Source organism: Nymphaea colorata, chromosome 5, assembly GCF_008831285.2.
Source record: "Nymphaea colorata isolate Beijing-Zhang1983 chromosome 5, ASM883128v2, whole genome shotgun sequence".
Classification (NCBI taxonomy): domain Eukaryota; kingdom Viridiplantae; phylum Streptophyta; class Magnoliopsida; order Nymphaeales; family Nymphaeaceae; genus Nymphaea; species Nymphaea colorata.
The window spans coordinates 8871356-8898985 of NC_045142.1; the positions used below are offsets into that span (position 1 = coordinate 8871356).

At 38.0% G+C, this 27630-nt stretch overlaps 2 protein-coding genes across 2 annotated transcripts; one reads left to right on the forward strand and one right to left on the reverse strand.

Moving 5' to 3' along the window:
- Positions 1 to 873: 873 nt before the first annotated feature.
- LOC116254096 (isovaleryl-CoA dehydrogenase, mitochondrial) lies at positions 874 to 14287 on the reverse strand. Its single transcript, XM_031629184.2, has 15 exons — positions 13782 to 14287; positions 13589 to 13672; positions 13398 to 13455; positions 10742 to 10866; positions 10619 to 10663; positions 9565 to 9613; positions 9384 to 9493; positions 8773 to 8849; positions 8318 to 8368; positions 8170 to 8234; positions 6431 to 6585; positions 6257 to 6297; positions 6118 to 6172; positions 3189 to 3245; positions 874 to 1260 (listed from the first exon to the last, which is right to left on the reverse strand). The coding sequence occupies exons 1-15, from the start codon at positions 13893 to 13895 to the stop codon at positions 1117 to 1119; spliced, it is 1230 nt and encodes a 409-aa protein (XP_031485044.1). The 5' UTR covers positions 13896 to 14287; the 3' UTR covers positions 874 to 1116.
- A 2494-nt stretch (positions 14288 to 16781) lies between these two features.
- Positions 16782 to 26911, forward strand: LOC116254540 (uncharacterized). Its single transcript, XM_031629988.2, has 8 exons — positions 16782 to 17132; positions 17975 to 18030; positions 18102 to 19039; positions 19165 to 19363; positions 19607 to 19789; positions 19888 to 20264; positions 25029 to 25218; positions 26598 to 26911. The coding sequence occupies exons 1-7, from the start codon at positions 16951 to 16953 to the stop codon at positions 25167 to 25169; spliced, it is 2076 nt and encodes a 691-aa protein (XP_031485848.1). The 5' UTR covers positions 16782 to 16950; the 3' UTR covers positions 25170 to 25218; positions 26598 to 26911.
- Positions 26912 to 27630: the final 719 nt, after the last annotated feature.

The following is a 27630-nucleotide window of genomic DNA, read 5'->3' on the forward strand; positions in this document are numbered from 1 at the left end:
GACCGTTTGATCTAGCATGGTCAATGATTAAGAGAAAAACAAGGAAAAAATATTATTGGTTGGTTCAGTTCAAGGTCTAACCCAGATGTTTGAGATGAAATCAATTGTTTCTGTTAGCAAAAGGGGAATAAAATGGCTACACAACAACATGCATGAAACGAGAAAAAGTAAGAGAAGGGGAAATGAAAAGTAAGAAAGAAAAAGAAACGCAAAGAAATGATAAATGAAAAGACGAAAAGAAGAAAGCGAGGAAAAGGGAATGAAAGAAATGAGAAGTTGAAAAAACAGAAGAAAAAAAAAACCTATCATTTTGATGCATCTCGTCGGTTTTATTTCTTTTTTCATGTTTCCTGCAACTATTATAAAATTTTCTCTAACGAAGCTCCCAACATTTTTGTTCTAAATTTGCTTGGTTTGAGTTTGGGAATCCGAAGCTTTGTCGTTGATATCTTTCGCACGCCAATGGTTGATCTGCGCTACACATACACATCTTATTCCATCTTAGAACTCTGATTTTCATCTTCAGCTGTTCATCATTTCTTCCAAATCTCTGGAATGTTCAAGCTACAACGAAGCAGTAAACAGGAGACCCTGCTTCACAATTTTTCCAGATAAGAGGCTGCAACAGCTACACTACGTTTGAGCCTTGCAAGATCTATAAGCGGCTTTACATTGTCATCAACACTCCAAAGAGGGAGATGGCGGTGGAGTTGTCAATTTTTCATTTTTCTATTCTCTTTTTCAATTTTTCATAATCGAAAGAAGTCATGTTTTTATCCAAGAAGAAAAAAGTGGAAAGAACATTTCAAGAAAAAGCCTTCCACAGACAAGTTTCCACGAAAAACTTTCGTTGCAACAAACAGGGATGAAAAGTATCTCGACAAAGGAAGAATGCTTTTTATTAACACAAGAGATTGCAGTTAACATAAATAGGCGCCACAAAGGAGGTTGATTTTCTTATTCATGGAAAAGATTGTACACAGATAAATAAACTGTTGGCCTCTGTACCGCAATCTCCCACAAAATCTACAGTGTAAGTCTGCCAGCATTTTCTTGATTGGAACGGCCACATGAATGAGGAATTCCTGTACGGGTTCAGCTTCACTCATGCAGCTACTACTCTTTAAAGAGCTCACGACCAATTATCATTCTTCTGATTTCACTGGTCCCAGCACCAATCTCAAATAGTTTTGCATCACGTAGAAGGCGACCAGTTGGATACTCATTCACGTATCCATTCCCCCCAAGACACTGTATCGCCTGTGACCAAAAAGAAACACAATGTAGAAAAAGAGAAATGCCCGACCAAACATGGCTATCTGAATCAACCAAAAGAGGGAAATTGTCCCAATTGCCAAGAGACCTCCATGAAGAACAGAGCAAATAACGTCGGAATGTTTTTGATAAGTAAACATAAACTTATATTATAGCCTGTAGCTAATACATGATTGAAAAAGAATTAGGGATATGGAGGTCAAATGAGAAAGCAGTTCAAAACATGGGAAATCGGATTTGGTAAATTTCTCTGGATGAATTTATTCAGATCTCAACATGGACCCGTTGCTTAACTACAGGACCATTGAAACGACCGTGCAGTTAAATCCACATTTTTTGTTAACAATCAAATACTCTCCTTTAGTAGCAATTTTTTTCAACCAGGTGTCAGAATGGCAGCACATGTAGGCACAAGTATTTGTCTCACATTATGTTTTCATGGTTATGATTCAGGTTCATGGTTTCTACCAGACCTTAGGCATCTCGACTTCTTTACACTCTCCATGTAGGCATAAATATTTATCTTTGAATTATGTTTCCATAGTTATGATTCCCGGTGCATGGTTTGCACCAGACCTTAGGCATCTTGACTCTTTTATGCTTCTAATTTCGGTGAAATTTTTTATAGGAAAGAGATTGACAAATTAAAATAAAATAAAAAACTTGGTTTGGAAAATAGACCAACTGAATGTAACTGGAATGAACTTATGTGAAAGAGGGAGAGTTAGCATGTAGTACACTAAATGCTCCATTCAACCCTTAGCTACTAGATATCCTAAATAACTAGAATCATAGCCTTGACACGGGAACTAGGGAAGGCCCAAAGAAGTGAAAGAGAACTTTCAGTCACTTTTATAGCTAGAAGACATCCAATTGATTAGAATAACTATTCATACAACCATCCAGGCCTCCCCATATTCTCTAAAGGCCAGTGATGATTACAACGAATTGTAATACTCAACATATAACCATCTTCATATGGTCAAGGGCCTTATAAATTTGACAGACCCTGCTTGTGTAAGTAGCAAACATCAACTAAGCAGATAGAAGCACGAGAGTTGGTGAGAATACCACTTTCATGTCACATATATTGTCAGATGCATGCCACATTCACATCTCAGGTTTCAAATGTTTTGCTTAAGGTACATGTTTTCATGTCCATTTAAGCACCATCAAGCAGTTAATCGCTGCTAAGTATTTAACCAGGTATAGAAGGTTAAATACTCCTACAAAAACATTTTACTACCAGATATTTCTATGTGCACTGTATCAGAAATAAAATTTGCACAGCAAATTATTGTTCTTATTATCAAGGTCTAAGAGAAGGCTAGCAAAACGGGTGACCCATATGGAGACCTAGACAACTGCATTTTGCTGCAGTACTCATGCTTCAAAGCAACGGTGGGTCACAAGTTAACAACCTTTGACAAAGTATTTGGTGTCAATAAGTCCTTAAAGAGATGATGCCTCATAAGATTGAAAGCTTCCTATGTACATAAAAATGGATAAAACTGAAAATCCTCCCATCAGGAGATTTAACGTATGAACCATATTAAACAGCTTCACGAAGCCAAGAGGCAGTTCAGTCATAGGTAAACATTTCAATTGTAGACAGCCCTGGAGTTTAGAGTGAAGTGGCAATGCATTCATACTTGTTTGCAATGCCCATATATTTCTGGGAGATACTATGCATAGAATTTCTTTGCTATCTAACCACCTTGGAATTTAGATCCTTTTAAGTCTTTTAGACAAAAAAAAAAGTGAAAAAGATGTCCCTTATGTAAGCATTGCAAGAAATCATTCCATTACAGAGAATTTTATAATGTAAGCAAATATCTTCTTAATTGCCCTATTATATCCTCTTAAGACTTTGATTTTTAAGAACCTCAATTTCCAGGAAGAAGTTCACCAACCTGAAGAGCAACCTGGGTGGCATGTTCAGCTGCAAAAAGTATAACCCCAGCACAGTCCTAAAATAATCAGATGTCCACAAAATAACAGGAAATTAGAAAACATAATTCCACAAAAGTCACAACCGCATGATATCAGCTCACTACAAAGCAACCTATGTGAAATTCATGAGACAAAGCCAAAAAGAATAAACTGGATGATTAGAAACGTTTGTCAAAAAAGACCCCAATGCTAAAAACTTGTGAAAGACAGGTTTGCCACACATAATCACTATGGGTGTATATTTGAGGGCCAAGAATCTTAAATCCATGGATTTGATGTGGCATAGTTTTGTGAATGTAGCAAGCAATCCAAACCAAAGTCCATGGTTCATCAAACTAAGGATCTCAGATCAGACATAAGACCCACATTATTGTGTTATTTTCTACCGTCAAAAGGTTGAGTCTAAGACCAGAGGGTGAAAGGACTGATCTCCATGGATTTTAAAATTTGAGGATCCAATTTAATCAAATCTAGGGTAATCAAAAACACCATTTAACCATGCCTACCTAAGATGTGTATCATATCTATTTATCTAATTAATGTATCCCCTACTTGAAGCCCTTCCAAGCACTGCAAACTAAGTAATGACGCTTTCACTCGTTCTTGGAAGCCCCTTCAAGAAGGTTCTTCCTTTCCTTTATTCTTTCAATTGTTCACTGAAGAAAATTAGCAATGGTCCTACCCCAGATGAATTTGAACCAGCTATTATGTATGCTAAAGCAAGGATCTGACATCTGGGTTTCAAGTAGTCTGTTCAACTTGGCAAACTGTGCAATGGATTTGTTTTCTTCTGTAATGAGATGATCAATCTATCGCTCTTTGCAGGATTTCTGTCTCTTTTAGAAGATCATGCCAACCAAAGAAGCCTTGACCATGGTCAGAAAAGGGAAATGACAGATGCAGTGCACACTTCAGTTTCAGCATGAAGTGTGGATGCAACAAATAAAAGAGATTAAATTAATTTGTTTAGCATTTAACTTTTCTAGATTGCTGACAACTGGTGAACCAAAACTCTTAACCTGGGTCAAAACTTCCCAGGATGAGTTTCAGTTTTCTGATTTGACCTAGAACTTCTGTAAATGTAGAATGACGGAATGCACAAAAAGCCAATAGAGGAAAAGTGCTCCAAAGAACAGAGGAACCTAGCTTCATTTTTAGGGGCCGTTTGATACGCCGGAAATCTCCTGTAGCAGAGGAGAAAAATTTCAAATATTTGAAATTTTTCTGATTTCATCAAACGGGGAGATATTTTTTTTACCGTTGGAGGTGGAAACCGAAAAAAATTTCCAGAAATTTTTTTCCAGCCAGAGGGGTGGAAAAATTTTTCTGGAAATTTTTTTTTTACCGTTGGAGGAAGGAAGGAAGGGAAGGAAGAAGAAGGGAGGAGGAAGGGAAGGGAAGGAAGAAGAAGGGAGGAAGAAGAAGGGAGGAAGAAGAAGGGAAGAAGGGAAGGAGAAGAAGGGAGGAGGAAGGAAGGAGGAAGGAGGAAGAAGGGAAGGAGGGAAGGAGAAGAGGGGAAGAGGGACGGCGAGGAGGGAAGGAGAAGAGGGGAAGAGGACGGCTAGGAGGGAAGGAGAAGAGGGGAAGAAGGGGAAGAGGGCACGGCGAGGAGGGAAGGAGAAGAGGGGAAGAAGGGGAGGAGGGCACGGCGAGGAGGGAAGGAGAAGAGGGGAAGAGGGGAAGAAGGGGAGGAGGGCACGGCGAAGAGGGAAGGAGAAGAGGGGAAGAAGGGGAGGAGGGCACGGCGAGGAGGGAAGGAGAAGAGGGGAAGAAGGGGAAGAGGACAAAAGGAAAGGAAAGAGGAAAGAGCGATGGAGTAAAAGCTCACCCGTGGATGACCAAAGCTTACCGGCAGATAACCAGAGCCCACCGCCGAACGTCTGGGCCCCGTTTGCAGCACACACAGGGCAGTGACAGAGAAAGAAAGAGGGGCGAGGGCTGCCGGATGGGTAAAGAGAAGAGCCGGCGGCGCTCAATCTTGAGAAAGAGGGAGACAGCTCTCACCTATGACGGCGGCAAATTGAGAGAGACAGCAACCCCTTCACAGCTTAGCCAGTGAGGGGAGAGAGAAAGTTTTGCGACAATTCACCGATCACCCTTCTTCTGTCCTTCTTCATCTTAACCAGAAACATGATCACCCTTCTTCCTTCCTTCTTCATCTTAACCAAAAAACATATTTCTTTTTAATCAAACTGAGAAATAAATTTATAGAAATTTATTTCTCAGTCATCAAACACACATCCAAATGGGAAGTAGAAACTTTTTTCCAATTCCTTTTTTCCGGGAAACTTATTTCCAGCAAAATGTCTCCAATTCTTGATTTCCATTGCATCAAACGCCCCCTTAAGGAACCATAATTCCTTTGGCTTCCTTGAGGCTTGTTGGAGGAAGCGAGAACCACCATGAGGTATTTACAAATAATTGGAACCAAAATGAGTTGTCAGGTTTTGAAGGAAAATGAACTTCAAAAGAATTTCCACTCTCATTGCTTGACACCAAGAATTGGAGCCAAAATGAATGTTAGATTTTGAAAGAAAATGAGCTTCAAGAGAATTTTCCACTCTCACTATTTCTGGAAAGTGTTAGTCATTCTTTCAAGGAGCCTCGCTTCCACCTTCCCTCAATTCCTTTAATGTGTCTGAGAAACAATTTGGCATAGGAAAGAATTGGATAACAAGAATATGAAGAAGTAAGCTAGTTCTTGTTTGTTAGACTTATGAGAAAATAGTTTTGTGACAACCAACATTGATGGAAGTTGTGATTAGGTTGAGTATTTACATCCCCTCTTTTTGAAAATCCAAAAGGGAAATAGATAATAAATTTCAGGATTCAGTTTTACAAAGAAATCTGCCAAAATTAACTCTGCAAGTTGTAACATAGGATAAGAACCTTTCTATCAGTGTGCCCGTTATCACAGTCCCTAGCAACAGAATACACAAACGACCTGTCAAGAAGAGAAACAATTAGATTTTCCAAAAAAGTAAAGACTGTGAAGTAATCAGTGCACAGAAAACTAAGATTACAATACCTAGATGATTGTAATGACGTGTACATGTCGGCCAGTTTTCCCTATTCCAAAATAACCAACTTCATAAGCTCCATTACATTCTGGTTTTCATTCATGTGAGAAGATCATACATTTATTAACTATTACTACTTCCACTTGAAGAGGAATCTGGATTGTTAATATGCCTATGCATACCTGTATTAACTGAAATTCACCAATTGGCCTGCCAAACTGTTCTCTTTGGCGAACATAAGGAATGACATTGTCAAGGCATGCTTGCATAAGACCAAGTGGCCCGGCTGCTAGAACAAGCCTTTCCAGATCCAAACCTGACATCAGCACATAAACTCCTGTACCACCAAACCAACCATGACCTTCAGAAAGAGTACTTTAATCCCAAAAAAAAAAAATCAAGGCCAGAATTACAGTAAGGATGCATGGAAAACATGTCTTCATTTACATATACACAGGCTTACATATGGATGAAGACAAGCCAGATTAGGTTTTGCCAAAAGATAAAACCAAACCCAAGTAATCAGAGTTATATACAGTAGCCATAATTACAGCAGGGTAAATTTGTCAATTGAATATTTCAGTAAACATATTCATAAAGAAGATCTTGTCAAAAACATAAAAGGAGTAAACCTAGTCATGGCTAATTCAGGCTCAAGAACCTTTTTAGATGCCCTCAAAAATTGAATGGAACCAAATAAATTAATTAAAATCAGGCTTCTCACCATTCAGATAGACAGATTCAAGTCAGGTACCCAACCCAAAACCTAACCTTGGTCAAATCTCATATGACCAAAACAATCCACAGGACCACATCAGATGCCCATCAGCCAAATTGTGAAGAAGAATACACAATCAACGCAAAGTTAACGAGTATTGATGACACTATCTAATTTATAGTTTTATATAAATGGTTATTCCTCCTTTGTCAGATTAGTTATGGTTATGGGTAATAGCTCAACCCTATGTCACATGGGTGTGGATGCAGACACCAGTGCAAAATATTTTCGTAAAAAATTGGGTGAAGAGAGACGGCAATATGTATATATACATATGTGTGTGTGTGTGTGTGTGTGCAACAAGAGTACGGTGCCCTTCCAGGAGCATCAGTATGACAGAATCAACTCAATCCTTCTCAACTATCAAGCATTTCCTTCAAGAAACGTGGAAACCAAATTAAAACATGAACAAATAAGAAACATCAGATGCCCATCAGTCAAGTTGCAAAGAGGAATACACAATCAATTCAGAATTTTCTAGTATGAACTGACACTATCTAATTTATAGTCATGACAGTTACTCCTTTTTCAGAACAGGATAGGTAATATAACTCAACCCAGTCATTCTCCAACTATGAAAGTGTTTCCTTGTACTCCTTTCAAGTTCAAAAACCAAGGAAGTACATGTCAGAACAGAACGACTTCCTGCATTCAGAGAGATAACATCTCTATGGATTAGAAACCCAGATTGTATTTAATCCCTGCCCACAGGATTAGAGCAGGATTGCTTGCGAGTTTCAAGGAACAGGAGCAGAGCATCATATCTATAGTGAGTTAAACCAAGGGAGTTCTGGGAGGCAATTGTAGTGAAGAAACAGCAGGACATACTGCTTCTGACACTGACATGCTGTAGAAGTGGCCTCAAACAGATGGATTGCATGGAAGGCAGTTTTTGGTAATCGAATAAATTTTACACTGAAAATGCAAAGGTAGAATTATATTCAGAAAAACAGAATTCTCCAAAGTGCTTACATAGCATCATGTACTAATTGAAAATTGAGATACTGCATTAGCTATAATAGTTTATAATGCATAGTGAACCACCAAGTGAGAAGACTATTCAGCTGAAATTTTATCAAGATGGTGGGCAGAGCAAAGCAGACTCAAATCTAAAAAGAACAGAAACGAATTACAATATTTAACCTTTGCCTTCTTGTCCAAGAACATTTTCCTGTGGGACAAAACAATTCTCGAAAACAAGTTCACATCTGCATTGGAAACCTAATGTAAGTGAACATTAACTATTGGAAGCTTTCTACAAAAATTTGAAAAGGAAAGGTCAGGAACATACGTATCACTTCCTCTCATTCCAAGTTTATCTAATTTCTGTGCAGTACTGAAGCTGCAATCACCATGACATTCATATATCGGGTAGGTCAAAACAATGAACTAGAAAAAAGTGATATTCAAAGTATGCAAGACCATGGAAAGCAAAAGGTGCCTTTCCAATCGAAGCTAGTTGGAAGCATGAGACTAAAATGCAACCATTTAAGAGAGAGAGAGAGAGAGAGAGAGAGAGAGAGGGGGGGGGGGGGGGGTAGCGGGCTGCATTAAATGCAATCAGCATGCAGTTTTTTACGTATTTGAACCAAATCTGATCCATTTGCATGCCCCTGGACACATGAAACAATTTAGAAAGAACGCAGAAAAAGAGCAGACTCCATTCAAGTCTCAGCTCCTTCGCCAAAACAAAAACATAAGTAAACAAATAAAAAGTCCATTAATTATACGGTCAATTGTACAAACCCTTTCATTCCTTTTTCAATGATAAATGCAGTAATTCCTTTCGACCCAGCTGTTATGTCTGTTTTTGCATAAACAATCTGTCATAATGTCATAAGATCAGTGCTGATGATTTGGATAAAGAAAGGAAAGAACAACTATCATCACTGCTACTTCAGAGGCTTTGCAAAAATAGCAACATAGTTAATAAATAAAGAAAAATATAAAAGATCATACTTTAATCAGAAACAGAAAATTAGAAGAAGATCGATGTAAAATATAAGATGCAAATGCAGTTACATTCTGCAATTCTTAAAAACAAATTAGCCAATCATACTTCCAAAGCTTACATGAGGAAAAAAAAATGCCTTCAGCTATTGCCTATTAGTTTCTCATGAAGATCAAATCAAGTCTTTTTATTGTATCATCTTGACTACTAAAAGCAGGAAATAGTCCACCAACCTACAGTATTTGGCCATAAAATCTACAGAAAATAAAGTTAAGATGAAACATATCAAAAGACATGGAAAACATCAAAAAAGTGAAATTTAAATAAAATAAAAGAAGACATAAAACTAAACAAAGTACTGCAAGGCAGCTAGTCAGCACTAAAAGCAATCCAAACAAGAACCTACCAGAGTTTGAGCGATGGGTCCATTTGTACACCACATCTTGTTGCCATTTATGACATAGCCACCGTCAACACGATCAGCTTTGCATTTCATGCTGACAACATCAGAACCAGCTGCATCACAGAAATGCATCTTATGCGCATGTGACAAAAATTTAATGAAATAGGAAAAGTGGAAGATTTACCATTTGGCTCGCTCATTGCCAGTGCTCCAACATGCTCTCCACTAATGAGCTTAACAATGTAAAATAACAAGTTTAGAATTCTTAATCTGAAAGGAGAAGAACAGAAAATGTGTACTTGGACAAATATTGATAACTTCAAGACTCAGAAAATATTTGATCAAATATGAATTAGTCAGTTTGACCGTTCTTATAAATATCAGCTGCACCAAAATGACCAGCAAATAGCTTGAACAACACATTTTATGCAAAAATTATGGTCATTAAAATGGTGATAGTAGCGTAATAATATGTTCCTTTTTTCTGGTACAATAAACGAGACACAGACAACTTGCTGGAATATGTCAAAAAACTATCCATACGAAAGTAATTGAGGAATTTGAATTTCAAAGGCGAGGAACCCAGTTTCTGGCTTCTCATCTTGAAAGTCCCAGGAGAAAAAAATACATAAAACACCTGATCTTGAAAATAAATAACAAAGTACATTCATTTTTAGGATCAAAAAGTAGCCTACCAGTTGAATAATAATCCATTAATTAAAACTTCAAACCCATTTAAAATCGAGAGAGGTGTAAGCATCTTAAGAAATAGTGCAACAGCAAAACTGTTAAATCCAATTGACATGTCCAGGAGGAGAAGTACAAAGCACTTAAAAGCATAGTGCAACAGGGTTGACAATAGAAAAGCAATGAGCTTAACTATATGATAGAATTAGCAAAACCAGCTGTTGGCCAGACAGTAGCTAATCTTTCATGAAGATAAATTTTTAAAACCATTTAACACTGGCTATAAAGGAGGTTTGAATTACATAAAGGCGGTGGAAAGAAGTAAAAGAATAAAATGTTGATCTCCTGTATTTCAAAGAAGCTATTGGCAGATAAAAATGCAATAGCAGTAGCATATAAAATAAAGACATGAGAAAATCAAGGTACCTGTTGACATGCAAATACTTTAAGAGGGATACACCTTAGGGAAACAGAAACACCTCCTTAAAATACAAGTTTATTCTATCAACCCCAAAAAAAACACCTCAAAGTTGAGCATGCTATTCACAAACCTTGGGTAAATACTTCTTCTTTTGAGCATCATTCCCATGGCGTACCTGGAAAAGCTTTTGAAATAAATATCCACAATTTTGTGAAATTATTCTGGTTCAGATCATAAATCATTTCATATGTACCAGCTGATTAATGCACAAGTTTGAATGTGCACCATATGAAAGGCCAACAGCTCCAGAAGCTCGACTAATTTCTTCCATTGCTATGCAATGATATGAATAACCAAGACCAAGTCCACCATACTCCTCTATAGGAAAACGAAGATGTAAACTTCAGGAATAGTACCAATAAAATAACCGTGTCAAAATGATGAATTGTGAAAAATTGAAAATGAAAGGCTTAAAAGCATTAGCATTCAAAGGTTTTAATAAACAAATCCAGAAAAACAAACACTTCAAGAATCAACATGCAAGAAACAAGCAGAAAAGCTAATGAAATTAAGAAACTAGTAAAGAATGGAAAATCACATCCTTATTCCTTAGCGACCAAATACAGGAGGTGTTAAGTCAAGCTACTTATCTGAATAACCAATAAAAATCAGCATGAATCCTCTCATGTACACCACTATTCTACAAAAAAAGTAATGCCAAAATGTTCTTGCATTACTTTCCAAAAAACAGGACACCATGCTTAAAGCACCTATCACCACCAAATCAACTCCACTTATTTTCTATGGACCAGCGGCAGCAATACAACAGGAATCTGGACCAGGCTAGACTGTGAATGGCAAGTGGAAAAATAATAATTGGCAAAGATGAGATGCTAGCTCCCTATATTTGAAAGCAATGGATGGAGAAATGAATTTTTCTTCCTCAAATTTTACATTTGTGTACTTCCCCCAAAATGAGCCAGCCAGACAAAAAATTTTAGTGCAAATCCTGATGGCCTTTATGGAAATGGATAAATATCATGCTTGCAGATAAGCTTTTGGCAACTAAAGATTTACCCAACAGCAAGCTCCTTGAGTGTTCATCACAAAAGATGTTAGGATCAGTTCTGTGAATTCAGAGTTTAGACTGAATTAGTAATAAACATAATATTCTGGAAATGCCACAACTTCTGCAATAAGGACCTCTCACACTCAGCAAGTCCCTGTGGCTCAACAAACATAATCTGACTTTTATATTTCGTAAGAGTATGCTTTATTGCTTTTATTAGTTATCACTCAGTATTAGAGGTTAGAAATAATTGCATATGCAGTTTCTTTCCCCCAATCCAGAAGCTTGAGCAAACCCATGCATGTCAGATGAACCAAACTTTTACAAATTGTCAGAATTAGCATGGCATTTCTGATAGGCACTTTTGGAAAACTGTAGTCTCCTTATCCCTATTTCCCAACCACCACTTCCCTAATAAGACTTCGCGCTGTCTTCCTGCACAACCATCATTTTCTGCAACAGGGCTCCACCGAAGAGTAACTCCATCAAATCTTTGTCCATCCTAAGCATTAGATGCTCAGCAGAAACTCATGCCATACCATAGTGTGTTTTAATTATGCTTCCCATTCTACTTTGTCACAAATGCTGCATGTGTATGCAAATATATAATAAACCTCAAAGACATAACATACAGATTTGAATTACCAATCTAAACTTGTTAGTGATTATTAAATAGCACCATAGGGCATAAACAGAAACTTAAACCTTCCTATATATAGCATAGGGTTCTGTAGGGCACTAAATTAGGATGTATCCTAGGTTCATTAGTATAAGCAACCAAAAACCAGGAAAAAGATTGGTAGGGAATAACTTGAAGCAGCAACAAGGGGCACATGGTTACGGTTCGATGAATTAGCAACTAATAAGATTGCCATTGGAGTTATGTCACATTGATGCCAATAGAGAGATCCTGATACCAGCTTCAGCAGTTTTTTGGAGTCTACAACTGGACTGCACACAAACGGGCAAAATGTGGAAGTGGATCATCCCTGTGACATAGCCTTTGACTAACCCAACCCCCAACCAGAATCCAACGTGCATCAAATCAATGAAGCAATAAATCTTCCTCATTGACGTTATCTCCCACAACCCAATATCACACAATGAGGAAAAAGGGAGTTGATAATGCTATATGAATCACCTAAAGGAGTAATTCCTAATAACAACTGCTGGCACCATGGCAAAATTTTCACAGACAGTGGAAGAAATTTAGGCATTCTAAGTTATCCATGTAATATGTTAGCACTTTCAAAGGCCAAGATTAACCAGGGGATGTTGTATTTTAACTTTCTCATGACATTTCCAGAACAACAAATAAAGTTTATAGGAATTTGCACCAATTTCCTGCAGCATACTAGAGATGAGTGAACCGCCAGTTTTGATATGCCAGAAACTAATTGTTAGTTGTACTATCACGAAAAGAAATTTGCAATAACAGTGCGTAAAAGATACTGGGCAGAAAACATATAAACAAACAATTGTGGTTTGCACATCGAAGACATTAAAGGCAGTTGGCATCTCCACGTGGATTTAAGATTGAACAGGGGCCAGTTCTTGCAGACAAACTAGTAGGTTAGGGCCGATTTTACTCTAATCCACAATGGCCCTTCTTTTTTTCAGAGTTTGGACGATCATTTGATCAGCAGCTATGTAACTTGGAAGTAGGACAAACTTGGACCAGGACTCATAATCAAGACAATGCACCACAAACTTTAAAAATTATCACGATGAGAAGTATTTCTTAGGAAAAGTAAGCATCCAGGACCTAAAACCATTGGCCAAGTCTTGACTGAAATCGTCTGGCAGCGACAGTTCATAGGGACATTAAAACAGGGATTACCTGGAGCGGTGATTCCGTGAAGATTAAAGTCCCCCATGAGCTTCCACAGATTAACATCCTAACAATGAAGAGCATCTAAGTGACCAGACTAGTATATTCACAAGAAAAAAATAGGCAGGAATATGGAAAAAATAAAAGAAAGCAAAAAGAAACGCGAAAAGTAAAACAGAAAAATGACATGGACGCGCAACCTTTGGGAAGTTGTTGGTAGCGTCCACCTTTGCTGCATGAGGAGCAATCTTATCTTGCGCAAACTGGGAAACACTTTCCTTGAACTGAACAAAAATAATGGCAGGTCATGAACCTGGCAAAAACCTATGCACAAAGCACGAATAGGACTGAAGAAAAGCTGCAGAAAAAATGGAAGACGGTGAGGTGGGGAACCTGCTTCTGCGTATCATCAAAGAGTAGAGACGTAGTGGAGTAATTTCTTAGGACTCCAATTCTATGTTTTCCCTTCCATGCAGATGAACAGAAGATCCTTGGAATTCTGTGCATCTTTTAACTATCCGTCTGTTGATATTCACTTTTTTTCCTTTCCTAGCGTCCTCCTCCCAAACCTGGGGACTGCTCGAGTACGATTCTTGGTTGGAAAGCGTTCAAAGAAACGAAATCGATAATGGTTTTTTATCGAGAGAGGCAACTCCCCATCCCATCCCTCTCCTTATTGCTTATAACGTAAAAATCTAGACAAGTTTTGGGTGGGCACGCTACCTATCTTGGATCGATCCCTAGTCCAAATCCCAGTATCAATGAGAGGCCTTGCTACGCAACTTCCCGGTCTGACTTTACGAGTACGACCACCACGTTGATGAAAGAAGCAGATCGTCTTCCTCCAAAACTTATCCTGAAATACCTTGAATCGATCCCGTACAATCTTCTTCCGTCGCTTGCGCCTATCCCCCGTCTAAAAAATAAAAATTGAGAATAAAGGCAAAAAGAGAATAAAGGCAAAAAGGATTTTATTGCTTATTTTCAAACCAAAATCTCGCCAATGCATCACATTGATGTGTCGCTTATAAGAACTGGTGGAGCTGAAAATTTGTAACTAAAAGGCATCAACATCTAAGTGATGAAAAGTGTCTTTAAATTGTCAACATAAACACAATTACTTTTTGTGGTTTTTTGTGGTTTGTGTGGGTAAGACCTATACTTTGTCAGAATTGGCCTTTGCCCATGCTTATAAGCTAAGAGGTTTTTTCCATGGCTTCTAAAGCATAGCATAACTGATCGTATTGACGACCATAAGACCACATATCATCAATTCAATTTGCATGGGCTTTATATTCATGAGCTATAGCACAAGTTGACAGTGTACTACTGGTACAACCTCCAGATCCTAGAAGCAAAGGAAAGAGACAAGCTCCTGTTCTCTTTGAGCAGCAATTGCACAACCACATAGAGAGCCTTCTTCAAGTTCATGAATGGAAGGTCTTTGGAATAACTCAAATAGCTTTGAATAACGCAGTTTATTTTTTGCTACGTACACAAGTTCATATGCACTTGCGCCTACATTTCCTGATCAAATTGGAAACTTACACGAGAGTAAAAACTCCTCTATTAATTTAATTTATGAATGACATAAAATCAACTGATCTTTAGATCTAAGTCACCCGAAGTCTTTTATTTTCCTGTCGCACCTTAGTTGCATCAAGTTGGGTGCGCACCGGATATGGGTGCGGCTCCGACTCACATTCAAGCCCAGTTAAAATGTCATATTACTAAATTACTTATATAATATATGTTGTTCTGATATTTTTTTATGAAATACAATTATTCAAGTTATATACATTAAGGACTAAATTGTAATAATAATATATACATGTTTATTCTATTATATATATAATAAATAAAATAATAATAATAATAAAATATCTTTACCGCACCTAATTTTTTTGAGATGTGACCCTAACACCCTGGTGACATAGCTTTATATATTGTATATGTAGCATCCTCCGAACTTGCATCGTTTTGAAAAAAATGATATAGAGAGAAGAGAGAGAGACCAAGAAAAAAATGATATAGAGAGAAGAGAGAGAGACCAATTAATTGGTTGAGTAATTAACATTTAATCAATTATTGTCTCCGTCTCCCCGTTCTTGCTCACCTCTATCTAAAGTCTATGGAATCCGCCTAGCTAGTTCAGTAGCCACCATCCACATGTCAGAATCCTACCTCTCCTGGTTGGTAGGCTTGAATCCCACCAACTCCGTATCATGCCGTGATGCGAGCCGAAAGGCTTTCTTGCAAGGCTCCTTTAATTTATGCATTAGTGACACTTAACCCATCGCTGTAACCTTACTTTAATAACAAAATCGCCTCAAATGACCGCCTTTAGGTACCGTTAGGACTTGGAAGTCTCTTGGTAACCTTGCCAAGGCCCCTCCTATTGAGGTCTTGTAACTCTATTCTTTACCCATATTCTGGGGCTCTTGACACGCTAGAAAATTGCTTATTGATTCTATAAACTTTATTCCAATTAAACATGGAATGAAATAACATATCCAAGTTTCGTGTTAAGTAGTGTTTGATGAATTGGAATTTCCATTCTAGCAACTATTTTGATGAAATAACAAAATAATTCTGGATTTTGCATCATCCTCTTGTGATTTCTTTCATAGTTAGAGTGTTTTCATGTTATGTCACTGGCACGGCAACTGTGTTCACAAGGTTTAATCACAAGGGTAATTTTTTCATTTAGGGGTCATATTTTCCAGTCCGCTGTTGCCCTTATAACATTTTTTTAAGCCCTTTGGAGGTTTTCCATTTTATCAGGAAAGGTATTTTTGCCATTTTCTTTGGCCTCAAACACAAACGCGCGATCACATGCTACCTATTCCCCGTCTCCTTCGTCCTGTGCAGTATAACGGAAAATAATATATACAACTTAACCTTAATTTTGTCCTCCTTTGTATCAATATATCAAAAGTAAAACCAATGACTTAGGGAGGGTGGGACTTGCCTAGGCCATCGCTTTACCCCGGCCAATAAAAAAAAATTACATTGAGAAAAATAAAATTTTTTAATTACACAATATATTTTTTGGATTTAAATTTACTTAGCCCTACTCGGATTCAAAGGTTGAACCGTCAACTCGCCCCTAAAAAAAATACTGGCTCCACCTCTGATGATCACTATGCTTTTACATATTAAGGTAGATGACTTGTACAACATTTAAGCTTGCACCCAAGGTTTTAGGCCTTCGGACCTTGTTACAAGTGGCAAGAATAATCTCTCACTCACCTCGCCTGCCAAACCAACTGTTTCTTTTTCTGTTTTCCTCTTTTGCTAATTACAATGTGCAGATAGGAAACCTTGACACAAAGATTGGCATAACAATCTTTGCTAATCAAGTTGAGGTTTTCCTACATAACACTGAAGTCAGGAGACTTTATGAATTTCCTCAAAGCTTGCTACTCTCGCCTTTGAGTTTTCCCTCCCTGCTGCGACGGGCGCATTTGGGAGGAGCTCACTCTCTCTCCCTGAGTTCCTCGAAAGCCTCTCCTCCTGCATCATTCTTTACGGTCTGTTCTTCACGAGAGATAGAGAGAGAATGGAGGAGACGATGGAGAGGAGCCCCAAGGGGAGGGCGACCCCTAAGTTCAGCGTGTATGAGAACCCGGTGCTATCGGCAGCCCTGACGGCGAGGAGCGTCCGCCCTTCCACTACAACCCTTCTCCTTTTCCTCTTCGCCCTCCTAGCCGCCGCTTCCGCCATCATCTCCCTCGCTTCCAGGTCCTATGCATCCTCATCTTCTCCAGTTACGACCTTTCTTATTTCTTTCTCTGGGTGGACTTAGTGAGGGGGTCTTGCTGGTTAGGGATCGCATTCTAGCTACAGGGTAAGCTAACACTGCTTTTGAGAGACAGACACTTTGAGGGTCGGTTTGGGGACCAGTGGGTCCTTTCTTTTGTTATGAGAATTCCTGGGAATGACTCATTATGTTGGTTATTTCGTGCTCTACATTTGAAGATGAAGAACATGTTATCCAGCAAACAGTCAAGGTGTTTTTTCAAATGCACCAGCATGATTGGTTTCCACTTTCTGTTTCGAATATATTTTTTTTTCTAGTACTCGTCCGCCTAAAGGTAATCTAATTACGTAAGAAGTATGTGATTTCTTGTTTGTAGATTCTTATTTAGATAACATTGTAGAAGCTAAACAAGAAGGTCACCTGGTTGAACGTACTATTTTCTCCGTAAGTGGGCTGTGTGTGTGTGCATATTCCCTAATACATCTTTAATGGTCTTATGCTGTTCTAGACAAGAGACAGACATTCAAGTGGATTTCTTATCATACTTCATCCGTTGTATGAAGTGCTGGGCTTTTTAGATCTTTTATTTTATCTGCTATAGGCCGAGAAAGTTGGATTAATCATATTGTTCGCTGTTGATTGCTACATATCAGTTATAATTTGTTTTCTAATAAATATGAAGGATCATCTTTTGAATTTTGATGTCCTTGCGGAGGTCCCTTTTCTGTCACTTTGTCTGTATAAATTTCCGTCCAGTATGTGCTTGATCAAATGCTCCATTCATATGACATTTGCTTATTACTATTTTTTATATTTGTTGAAGGGAAGAGATGTTTGTGGAGTACTTGAAGTCCATTCATGTATCACAGAGTACAGCTGGTAAGTTTGTGGTGCGCATTTTTATGTTTTATATTGGCATTCATGCCTCGTATCTCTCATGGCTATTGCAGGATTTTTTACTAAGGTAACGAAAATAGTTCTGTTGTTCATTTTGCTGGGAGCTGTATCCGCTTTTATTCAAGCATTTTCTTTACAAAGATCAAGGAACGTTGGTTTGTCATCACCATTGCATTCTTCTCAAGTCACAAAAGGGCATGGCGAGCTAACCAAGCATCAGCAAGAGCTTCTTGGATTAAAGACAAAGTCAGCTACAAAAGTGGACTCTGACTTTCTGGATCACATTAGTGCACATCAGAAATCGAAGGCAACACAGCCTCCGACAACATCACCAGCTAATGTACTTGTTCCTGTTCATACTCCAGTCACAAACCTAACATATTCATCAAGAGTTGTGACTGGCAAACGTAGTGATGGAAAGACAGTTTCTCACACTCCTAGTGGAAGGTTGCCTTCTGCTTCTCTTTCTCCAAATCTTGTTACTGCATCTAGATCTCAAGGATCGAGCCATGGCACACGCTCTCTGGATAGGCCGTATACGACTCCTAGGTTAAAGCAAAGGTCAGCTTTCTCTAAAGAAATCTCAAGTGAAGAGATGCTTGAAAACTTTTTAGCAGATTTAGATGAGAAATTTTTGGAATCTGCTACAAAATCTACCACACCGAGCCAAAGTCTTATGACTCCTCCTCCCACTCTTCATGGTGTGGGGGTGGCTGGTCATAGCCCTATCACTAGTTCAGTTTCTGGGACTACGAGGAGCACACCATTGAGGCCTGTGAGGGCATCTCCAAGTTCACAGAAGTACAGCACAACACCAAAAAAAGGTGAGGGTGATCTTCCTCCTCCGATGACACTGGAACAGTCTATTGAAGCCTTCGGTCACCTGGGTGTTTATCCTCATATTGAGCAGTGGAGGGACCGTCTCAGGCAATGGTTTTCTGCTGTTTTATTGAAACCACTTCTGGAAAAAATCGAAGCAAGTCATGTTCAGGTTCCATATTTTCCTGATGATTTAATGGATAATTTCTGCTTCAGTTCTGTAGAGGTTGTGTTCATGGCTGGTATCTGTTAGCAATTTGATCTTGACGGACAATACATTTTGCATGATTTATGCAGGTCATGCAGACAGCTGCTAAAGTTGGCATTTCTATCTCCATAAATCAAGTTGGAAGTGCTTTACCATATGAAGCAGCTTCCAGTAATGCACCTCCTGTTGACGGGGCAAACGAATGGCAGTCCACTTATATGCTTGATGAAGATGGGATTCTTCACCAGCTACGCGCAACTCTTCTGCAAGCGCGTGATGGCTCTGCCTGTGAGTTTTTCTAGAAAATAGATTGCTTAGTTCTGCCATCTTTGGAGATCCGACTAAATTTGTACCAGGAATTTGCTTTTGTTCATTTCAATTTTCACGATTGTTTTGCTGTTTTCACTTGTAACTAGAGGTCTTGCTGACTGTTATTTGTGTTTTCTGTTCATCTGGGAGTCCCCCATTTTTGTTGGTATTATTTCAAAAATGTTTCTGAACATATTTAATGTTGTATCATTGTGTTTTCAGCTCATTTTTCTATCATTGGTTTACAACATCCACAACAGAGCCCTTTCCTACCTGTTATCCAAGAATGTGTAGATGCAATCACTGAACACCAGAGGCTTCATGCACTATTGAAGGGAGAGTTAGTGAAGGGTTTGCTACCTCAAAGTAGTGTTCGAGCTGACTACACAGTACAAAGGATTAGAGGTAAAAATCTAGTCTATCTCATTATGCTTGCCTAGTTGGTGCTATGGTAGTTTGTTGCAGTTAAAATTTTAAATGGTAATGCTTATACTTATTCGCAGAACTAGCTGAAGGCACTTGTTTGAAAAATTATGAATATCTTGGCAGTGGAGAAGTTTATGACAAGGTGAATAAGAAATGGACTCTCGAGCTTCCTATAGATTCTCACCTTCTTTTGTATTTGTTCTGTGCATTTATGGAACACCCTAAGTGGATGTTGCATGTAGATCCGACCTCTTATGCTAGCATCCAATCTAGCAAGAATCCCTTGTACTTAGGGGTCTTACCGCCAAAAGAAAGATTGCCAGAAAAATATGTGGCTGTTTTGTCTTCTGTCCCTTCTGTTATCCATCCAGGTGCATGCATTTTGGTGGTTGGAAAGCAGAGTCCCCCAGTCTTTGCCTTGTATTGGGACAAGAAACTACAGTTCTCCATACAGGTATGTTTTTTAGTTCATTATGGAAAGCCCATCCTTGTTTTTGTTTTTCTGGGATGGATTTATATGCCTTGAACTAGTTGGATGAATCTTTCCTAGATCCTGCCTCATGTTGACTGTGTTATTCATACGTCATGACATAGTTGCAAACTTAGGAAACTCCTGGTAATCTCTCAGAAATTTTTTCTTGAATTTTGTTTTCCTTAGAAAAATCTCGGACATTCAAAAATTTAGAAAAATATAAAGGATACAAAATTATAAAATTACGAGTTTTCTACTTTTTTCCTATGAAATTATGTCCTTTTTTCATGAAAGTTTTTAAAGTATAAAAGAAAAAGGTATATACAAAATATATATAACAGATGATTTTTTTTCCCAAAAGGAAATCTTTTGTGATACTATCATGATATTCATGTTCTGGCATTAATTTGAAAGTATCGCAATTCTTTTCCAATGTTATCAACTAACTTGAAAGTAGAATAATGTGGGCGGTGGTACTCATACCTATGCTTAGATGTTTTGAATTTAAACAGTGACATGATTCCTCTCAAATTGCTAGTACCTAAGACCTTCATATTTTGGTCCGTCTAAACAACTTTTATTTGAAATGTGAGTTAGTAATTGGCTGTTCCATTGTTATATTCTTAACCCTGTCTTACCTGCTTAGAATGCTATTGTCAGGAGCACGATTGGAACTCCATGCTGTTCTTCCTCTGGGAAACTTCAAATTCTGTCAAAAGAACTTGGTCTCAGTAGCTTGGAAAACTTGTTCTTGCTTATTTAAATATGCTAACCATTTTTCTGATGTCCTGCTTAATATTTCTGTAAAAATAATTGTAGAATTTTTAAAACTGGCACAATATTTGTAAATAGGAGCTATAGACTTGCTTATATTAACATGGATTGTCAAGGTTGGGATGAATATTAACCTTTCATTTTCAGATTTAGAATCAAGCTTATTTAGTGAGATCCTTCTATTCATTCCCAGATCTATTTTTGTGAAAGCAAATCAGAAGCATTAACACACTTTGGGAAAACCATATGCACAAGATGAATGCATTCAGTACACCAATTGTTGGATGACTAGAGGGATATATATTTACTTGTTACTTAGCAAAATACATGGGAATGGGATAATAACAATCTATCTACTTGTAATTTTAGATTTGCTTAATGATAGAAGTGAGAGGAGGTGGTGTATCTGGGTCTAATGTGTTGCATTTTTTACTTGCATTGGAAAAAATGATCAGATTCACTATTGCTAGAAGATGCTAAATATGGTGAAGATGTAAGACTCAATGGCAGTCATTGCACCACCTCCCGAAGGAACATGTCCTGCAAATTTTCTTGGTATGAACAACATAAGTAGGCTGCAGGGTTGCAAAAGCATCTAACACGTCTAAAGGTGTAGGCTTGTAGCTAATGGAACATATATTTGTTGTGGAGCAATCATTCCTGTTGTAGGGCCTGATTGATTGCAGAGATCCCTTCATGACATACCTTTCTCATGCAAAATGTGAGGCCTGCGATCTCAATATGCACCGGATGCCTTGGAAGCAAGGTCTGTATTCTATGAGTTCTCTCCCTAGGAGCAAAGTTTTGAACGATGTTTGCAAGAGGGAACCCTTGGCCCCATTGGTAGTCCATGCCTCCAATTGATCTTCTCAGTGTTGATCTAACTCCATTTAGCTGTGAATGTCCATATTTCTCCATTTTCATGACTGGTGGACCATTTCTACCTAGGCTTGAGCACGAGCTCAGATCGCCACAAGCTTGGCTGGCTCGAATTTGACTCAAATCTTAAGGAGCTTGGCTCAAACTCGAGTTGTGCAGCTTGAGCTTGACTCATGTGAGCTTCCTAAGGCTCAAACTTGGCTCAGCTGTGCTTGAGCCAAGCTGAAATTAAAAGCGTTGGTTTGTTAAAAAAGTCATTACTGACCAGAGAACAGCAATGGGCTTTGAAATGGGAACCCTACAGGTAAAAATTGTGTGTATGCTCCTTGCACCACAAACTGATGACTGTGTCAACCACTTATGTATATCATCTTAATGTGCCTAATTAATCTAGCAAGCTTTCTCAAATTATATTAGTCAAGCATATGTAGCTCGATGTCAACTTGTTTACTTAATAAAGTTCAGAGTTTTAGCTCGAACTCAACCAATTTATTAATTGTGTGGAGCTCGAGTTAATGCAACTTCTTGCAGCATCATCTACACCTTGATGAGACCCTCCAATGATAGGCTACCATGGTGCTTCTTTTTCCCTTAATTCTTTTCCTCTGGTCCATCTTTTCTCCTTGACATATGTGTGTGTTTGTGTTTGTGTGTGTGTGTGAGAGAGAGAGAGAGAGAGAGAGAGAGAGAGAGATTGGTGTTAGAATTTAAAGATTAGCACTAATGTAAGTATGCATATATGTTTTTATATGTACTATCATATATCTTAAACTCCTAGTAGTTTGATGTATGATTTGTATATATAAATGTATGCATGTATGCATATGCCTTTATCTGTGTCACATAGGTACGGGTACGGGTGCCAGTGTGGGTACAGGTGCGGACCATTTTCAAAAAATTTGGTCTTAAAACCAAAAAACAAAAAGGAAACCCAACAAAAATTCAGAGGTAACTGCAATGCTCTCAAACTCTTCAGACAAGCAGACAGGCACATATGAGAAAACAAAAGAACAAAAAATAAAGAAAGGAAGAAGCAGAGAATCGTCGTTCACCAGAGTGAATAAATCACTAGAGAATCACCATTCGCCGAAGAGGAAGAAGCAGAGAATCGTCATTCGTCGAAGTGGAGAATCGTCGTTTGCCGTTCGCTGGAGTGGAGAATCGCCTCCTGGCATCGAACTCTATCGGTGAAAACACGGTGAAGACGCAGAACCGTCGAAGGCGTTTTTAATGTTTAAGATATTTTTTACGTGAAAAATGTAAACCACGTTAAAAACTTAAACCCTAACTATGGACGCTTTTGAACTTGGTCAACTTTGATCGAGTTTGAAGATCGTCGGATTCGTACTCCGATATGTTGACCGTACCCGGTACGGCCAACAGAGTACCTAGGGCATACCGAAGTACGTAGCCGTACCCATACTGGTATCGTACCAGTACGGTGTGGGTATTGCTCCTTCAGAGCAGTACCTGTGTTACATAGGCCTTTATGTATTTATTTTCTTTTCATTTTCTTGTATTTTTTTGTATATCTTTTTTATATTGCTTTTTTTTTTATCAAGGGAACTAGCTGTTGGCTGCTCCCATCGGCTAGAAATCTAGCCGTTGGTGCTGCCCAACAGCTAGCTCCTTTTCTCTTTCTTCTTTACTTTCTTCTATAAATAAGGGACTTGGGTCCCTTGCTTTGTATGGCTTTAAGGCCGGTTTTGTACTTTATTTGAGATTAATTAGAAGTGTTACACCTCTATTTGAGGTTTCTCCTTGCGTGATTTATTGGAGTGGCTGGTATCTTCAAGAGTGTGACTCTTGAAGTTATTCTCAAATTGAGGCCTGGTTTACAGTTTGGGGGGGGGGGGGGGGGTGGTGGCGAAGAAAGCCAACTTCTGAGTCTTTCCCAGAAATATCCCAAGTAACACCCATTCCAGAAACCCGAAAGAAAATCCTTGCAAGACATTGCTGAAATGGTATCACGTAATGTGGTTAGGTAGATATTATGTAATTCTGCTTTGAACCCCCCACTCTGACCTGACTACCATGTAGGGTCTCTTGTGGAACAATGCCTTAATATTTGCTGGCATAAGTATGCAGGCATATCTGTTTTTGGACGTGTTGATAAAAAACAATGTCTATACTCTATAGCATGTGGTCACTGGTCCTTGACTTTTTGATCACATGAATTTTTCTGCATGTGGATACTCTATTTTCACCCACACTCCGTGTCCTCTTATACAGAATTATTTGGAAATTTCATAAAGAAAGGATAGACCTTTATCCCAGGCCGCATCCTTGTGGCATTCATGTTTGGTTTTTTTCTTTCTGGCACTGTTGCTGAATATGGGTAACAAAATTGAAGGTGATATCTCAATACTCTGGAGTTATAAGACAAGCCGTGTGTTGGGAGAGACATGGAAAGGTTGTCTAAAGTATGTCTGCGGATAGTGAATGAATTTCAAAAGGGCTTTTACCTTTTTTTCTTTGATATTTATTGTCTGCAATTGGTTTTTTGGATTTTTTTTTTCTTAACAAAGGATTATGCACAATAGTGAATATCAATTAAAATATGTTTTTTTTATACAATAACAAAAAGATATTTGCTAGGAAAATTTCATGTCTCTTCACATCATTATAGTGCTAGAATGAAAAGCCCAGCTTTGATCAAGCTATTGCATGAAGGTAGAAAATAAATCCCTTTTCTATCATAAGAAAGTTAAGCAATATGTGTCAATCTCTTGTGCTATATAAGGTACTATATACAGAAAAATAACATTAAAATAAATGAAGCTTACATAGTGCAAGCTACATATAACATAAACAAACAAAAACACAGAGTGCAAAAGATTTGGAACACCGCAAGCCCCTCACTTGAGGTACACTACATAGTGCTACGACGAGGCAGACCTTTTTCCCATTTATGCTATTTTGCAAGTTTTTTAAGCAGAATGAAATTTTTCGAGCAAATATCTTTTTGTTATTGTAATTAGTACTGAGACATTTTGTTCTCTTCTTTTTATCACAAAGTTTCATCTTTGTACTTCCTTGTAGGTGGCTTTTGTAGTCCAGTTGTGTAATACTGATCATTTTAATTGCTTGCAGGGTCGCACTGCACTTTGGGATGCTATCTTACTTCTCTGTCATAGGATCAAGGTTGGGTATGGAAGTGTAGTGCGAGGGGTGCATCTTGGTTCATCAGCACTAAACATCCTTCCCATATTGGATTTGGAGGCTGATGACTAGGTTGCCTATTTGGCATCTTTATTTCTCTCCCTGTCTTCTTTACACTTAGGTATGTGCTGGTTGTTACTTGTGAGTGTTCATTTCTTGGTTCGTGGTGGCTCATTTTTATTCATGTAACTCAGGCATCTAGAACTTGTATCCTCATTTCTCATATTACACTAACTAGTACTAAGTTTATCTTGTTGCGTTATAATTGCACTGCATTTTATTGACCGAGACTTGATGTGGTGTTAAAATCATAGCTATTAATTATTAGAAATATTTTGAAATTATCATGTTTTTCTTTGCAAAAACTAAGAAAAATATTTTGTTAGGAACATAGTTACTATTTTTAAGACATCTCTCAAAATGCAATATCCCCCATCTTTTTTTTAAAAGTTCTATTTCATATTTCATTAGGTGTTCATTTTTCATTTTTTGCTTATTTTAAAATTTTTGACATGATTCTGAATGTGTCAAGATTTTTGCAGTGAAATAGTAGAAAATCATAATTTCTTAATATTCTGTTATTATCTATATATATATATATATATATATATATATATATATATATTCTTGGAAAAAAAATTTGAAGCTTCTAAGAAAAAGTTCACGTATTGGGTCTCACCAAAAGAAAATGATCTAATTAATAAGTGATTGGTTTTACAGAAAATATCTATGTTGCTTCTAAACGTAATGACCATGAGAGTTATGAATAATAATGATCCACATAAAAGTGGTGCATAGCTCAACAACATGATACTTACGTGCATCATTAATGATAAGAAGCCAAAAAGCTTGAGAATTCATTTATGATACTACTATTGAGAGATTCAATATAGTAGTCTGAAATCTGAATTTTTCCTCTGATTGGATCATTGGTTAAAGCAAAATTTTGTAATGTATCAGGGCATCCCATTAGTAAGCCAGTCTGAGCTGATTCGTTGGATTCTGATATTATTGCTCGATTCTGTTGGATATGTAGAAATCTCTCATTATCGTGGTGAACTCTAAAAAAAACACAGTTTGTGTCGAAGTATATACTTTGACTTTCACGTGCTAGAAGTCTAGCTCATAGACATAAAAGTACGGTATGTGCAATCTGTAAGAGATTAGGTTATCTAAACCGCCACTTGGATTTATCCAACTAATGCTGAAGCCTTCTGCAAATTTTGGAAGGGTTGTTGCCCGGTTTGTTTTTGCCTCCTAGTTGGTTGGATTTAGATCTGAGCTGTGTGAGGAGGCCCTGCTCACACTGATGAGAGCTGGGAGTGGGAAACATCTTCCTGGTGGCCTAAATTGGAATCATGCCAGTGTTGGCACAATCGATAGCCTTATATTAGCACCACAAATTTCTCACTGGTTTTACTGTGAAGATACGACTATATTGTCTGATTATTTCATATTTCCAGTGGTTTTTACTGAGTTTTTTTCATGCTGTACTTGCAGCTCTTGTTTTGGCAAGCTAGAAGGATTCCTGCAGTCATGGTTCTTGGATGGAATCTTCACAACATGCACATCTTCAGGTATGATGATGGACAGTTTTCTGAGGCAATGGAGGCCAAGGAAGGTGATAGAAAGGCATCACATGATTGTAATGTATTTTTGTGTTCACAAATTGTTGTGTTGTACATGGTCGGTTACTGTTTAATTGTGAATTTTTTTTGAGGCTTTGTGTGAATTCAGCTTCCAGCATGTTTTCAGGTTCGGAACTGCTGAAAATTGCTTGGAAAAAGTAATAGGTATTTAGCCTTTCTTTCTCTGTCCCCTCTATGTATTGGTTCGAATTACGGCTTGTACTCCAGTCACCCAGAATCATCATTGTCGTTTATTCCAATAGAATCAAACCTAAAACTGGAGTCTACTAACTGGGATAACATCGGTGCTCCTTGTGGTGGAAGACAGACACAAAAGAACGCTTGATCAGACCTACCAAACTGAGGGTTAAGAATATATTTCTTTCCTTTCTACTAACTGTTCTCAGCCTTCACGAAGAAACTTCAACATAGCTGACCTGCAATACTTGTTAACATGCTTCGAAAAAGAAGAAAAGGCAATCTTATGTAATTCTTCTGCTTAGTCTATCTTCCTTTTTTTGCTTTCCTTTTTTTCTTTGGTTGTCGCTAATGAAACAAAGCATTGATAGCAATTTCTGTCCATCTTGTTTCGATTGAAAAAATGGCCTTCCATCGTCAATAATAAGTATGGAACAAGTGAAACGGCAGCAAAAGTTAGTGGCTTGAAAGATCTATGTATACATGGACGCACATAGTGTTAACGAACATGTATCTGGATGGGTCGTGGGTCCAAACCCGACCCATCCACCTCTTAAGTTGGGGGTGATTATTGTGCACTTGATTGAGGTGTTTAACCGTAATCTGTTTTTTAATAATAAAAAATTTAGAGAGAGAGCACAATGGTTGCTAGTGGGCATTGTGCTTCTCACTCATGGTTTTATCCCTCTTTTCACCCATGGTTTTAT

Excerpts from the sequence above, each read along its gene's own strand:
- LOC116254096 (XM_031629184.2), bottom strand. The coding sequence starts at position 13,895 with ATGCACAGAATTCCAAGGATCTTCTGTTCATCTGCATGGAAGGGAAAA. Across the intron at positions 6,298-6,430 it reads GTGAATTTCAGTTAATACAG|GGAAAACTGGCCGACATGTA; the intron begins GTATGCATAGGC and ends ATTTTGGAATAG. Across the intron at positions 6,173-6,256 it reads ACGTCATTACAATCATCTAG|GTCGTTTGTGTATTCTGTTG; the intron begins GTATTGTAATCT and ends TCTTCTTGACAG.
- LOC116254540 (XM_031629988.2), top strand. The coding sequence starts at position 16,951 with ATGGAGGAGACGATGGAGAGGAGCCCCAAGGGGAGGGCGACCCCTAAG. Across the intron at positions 18,031-18,101 it reads TGTATCACAGAGTACAGCTG|GATTTTTTACTAAGGTAACG; the intron begins GTAAGTTTGTGG and ends TGGCTATTGCAG. Across the intron at positions 19,790-19,887 it reads CACAGTACAAAGGATTAGAG|AACTAGCTGAAGGCACTTGT; the intron begins GTAAAAATCTAG and ends ACTTATTCGCAG.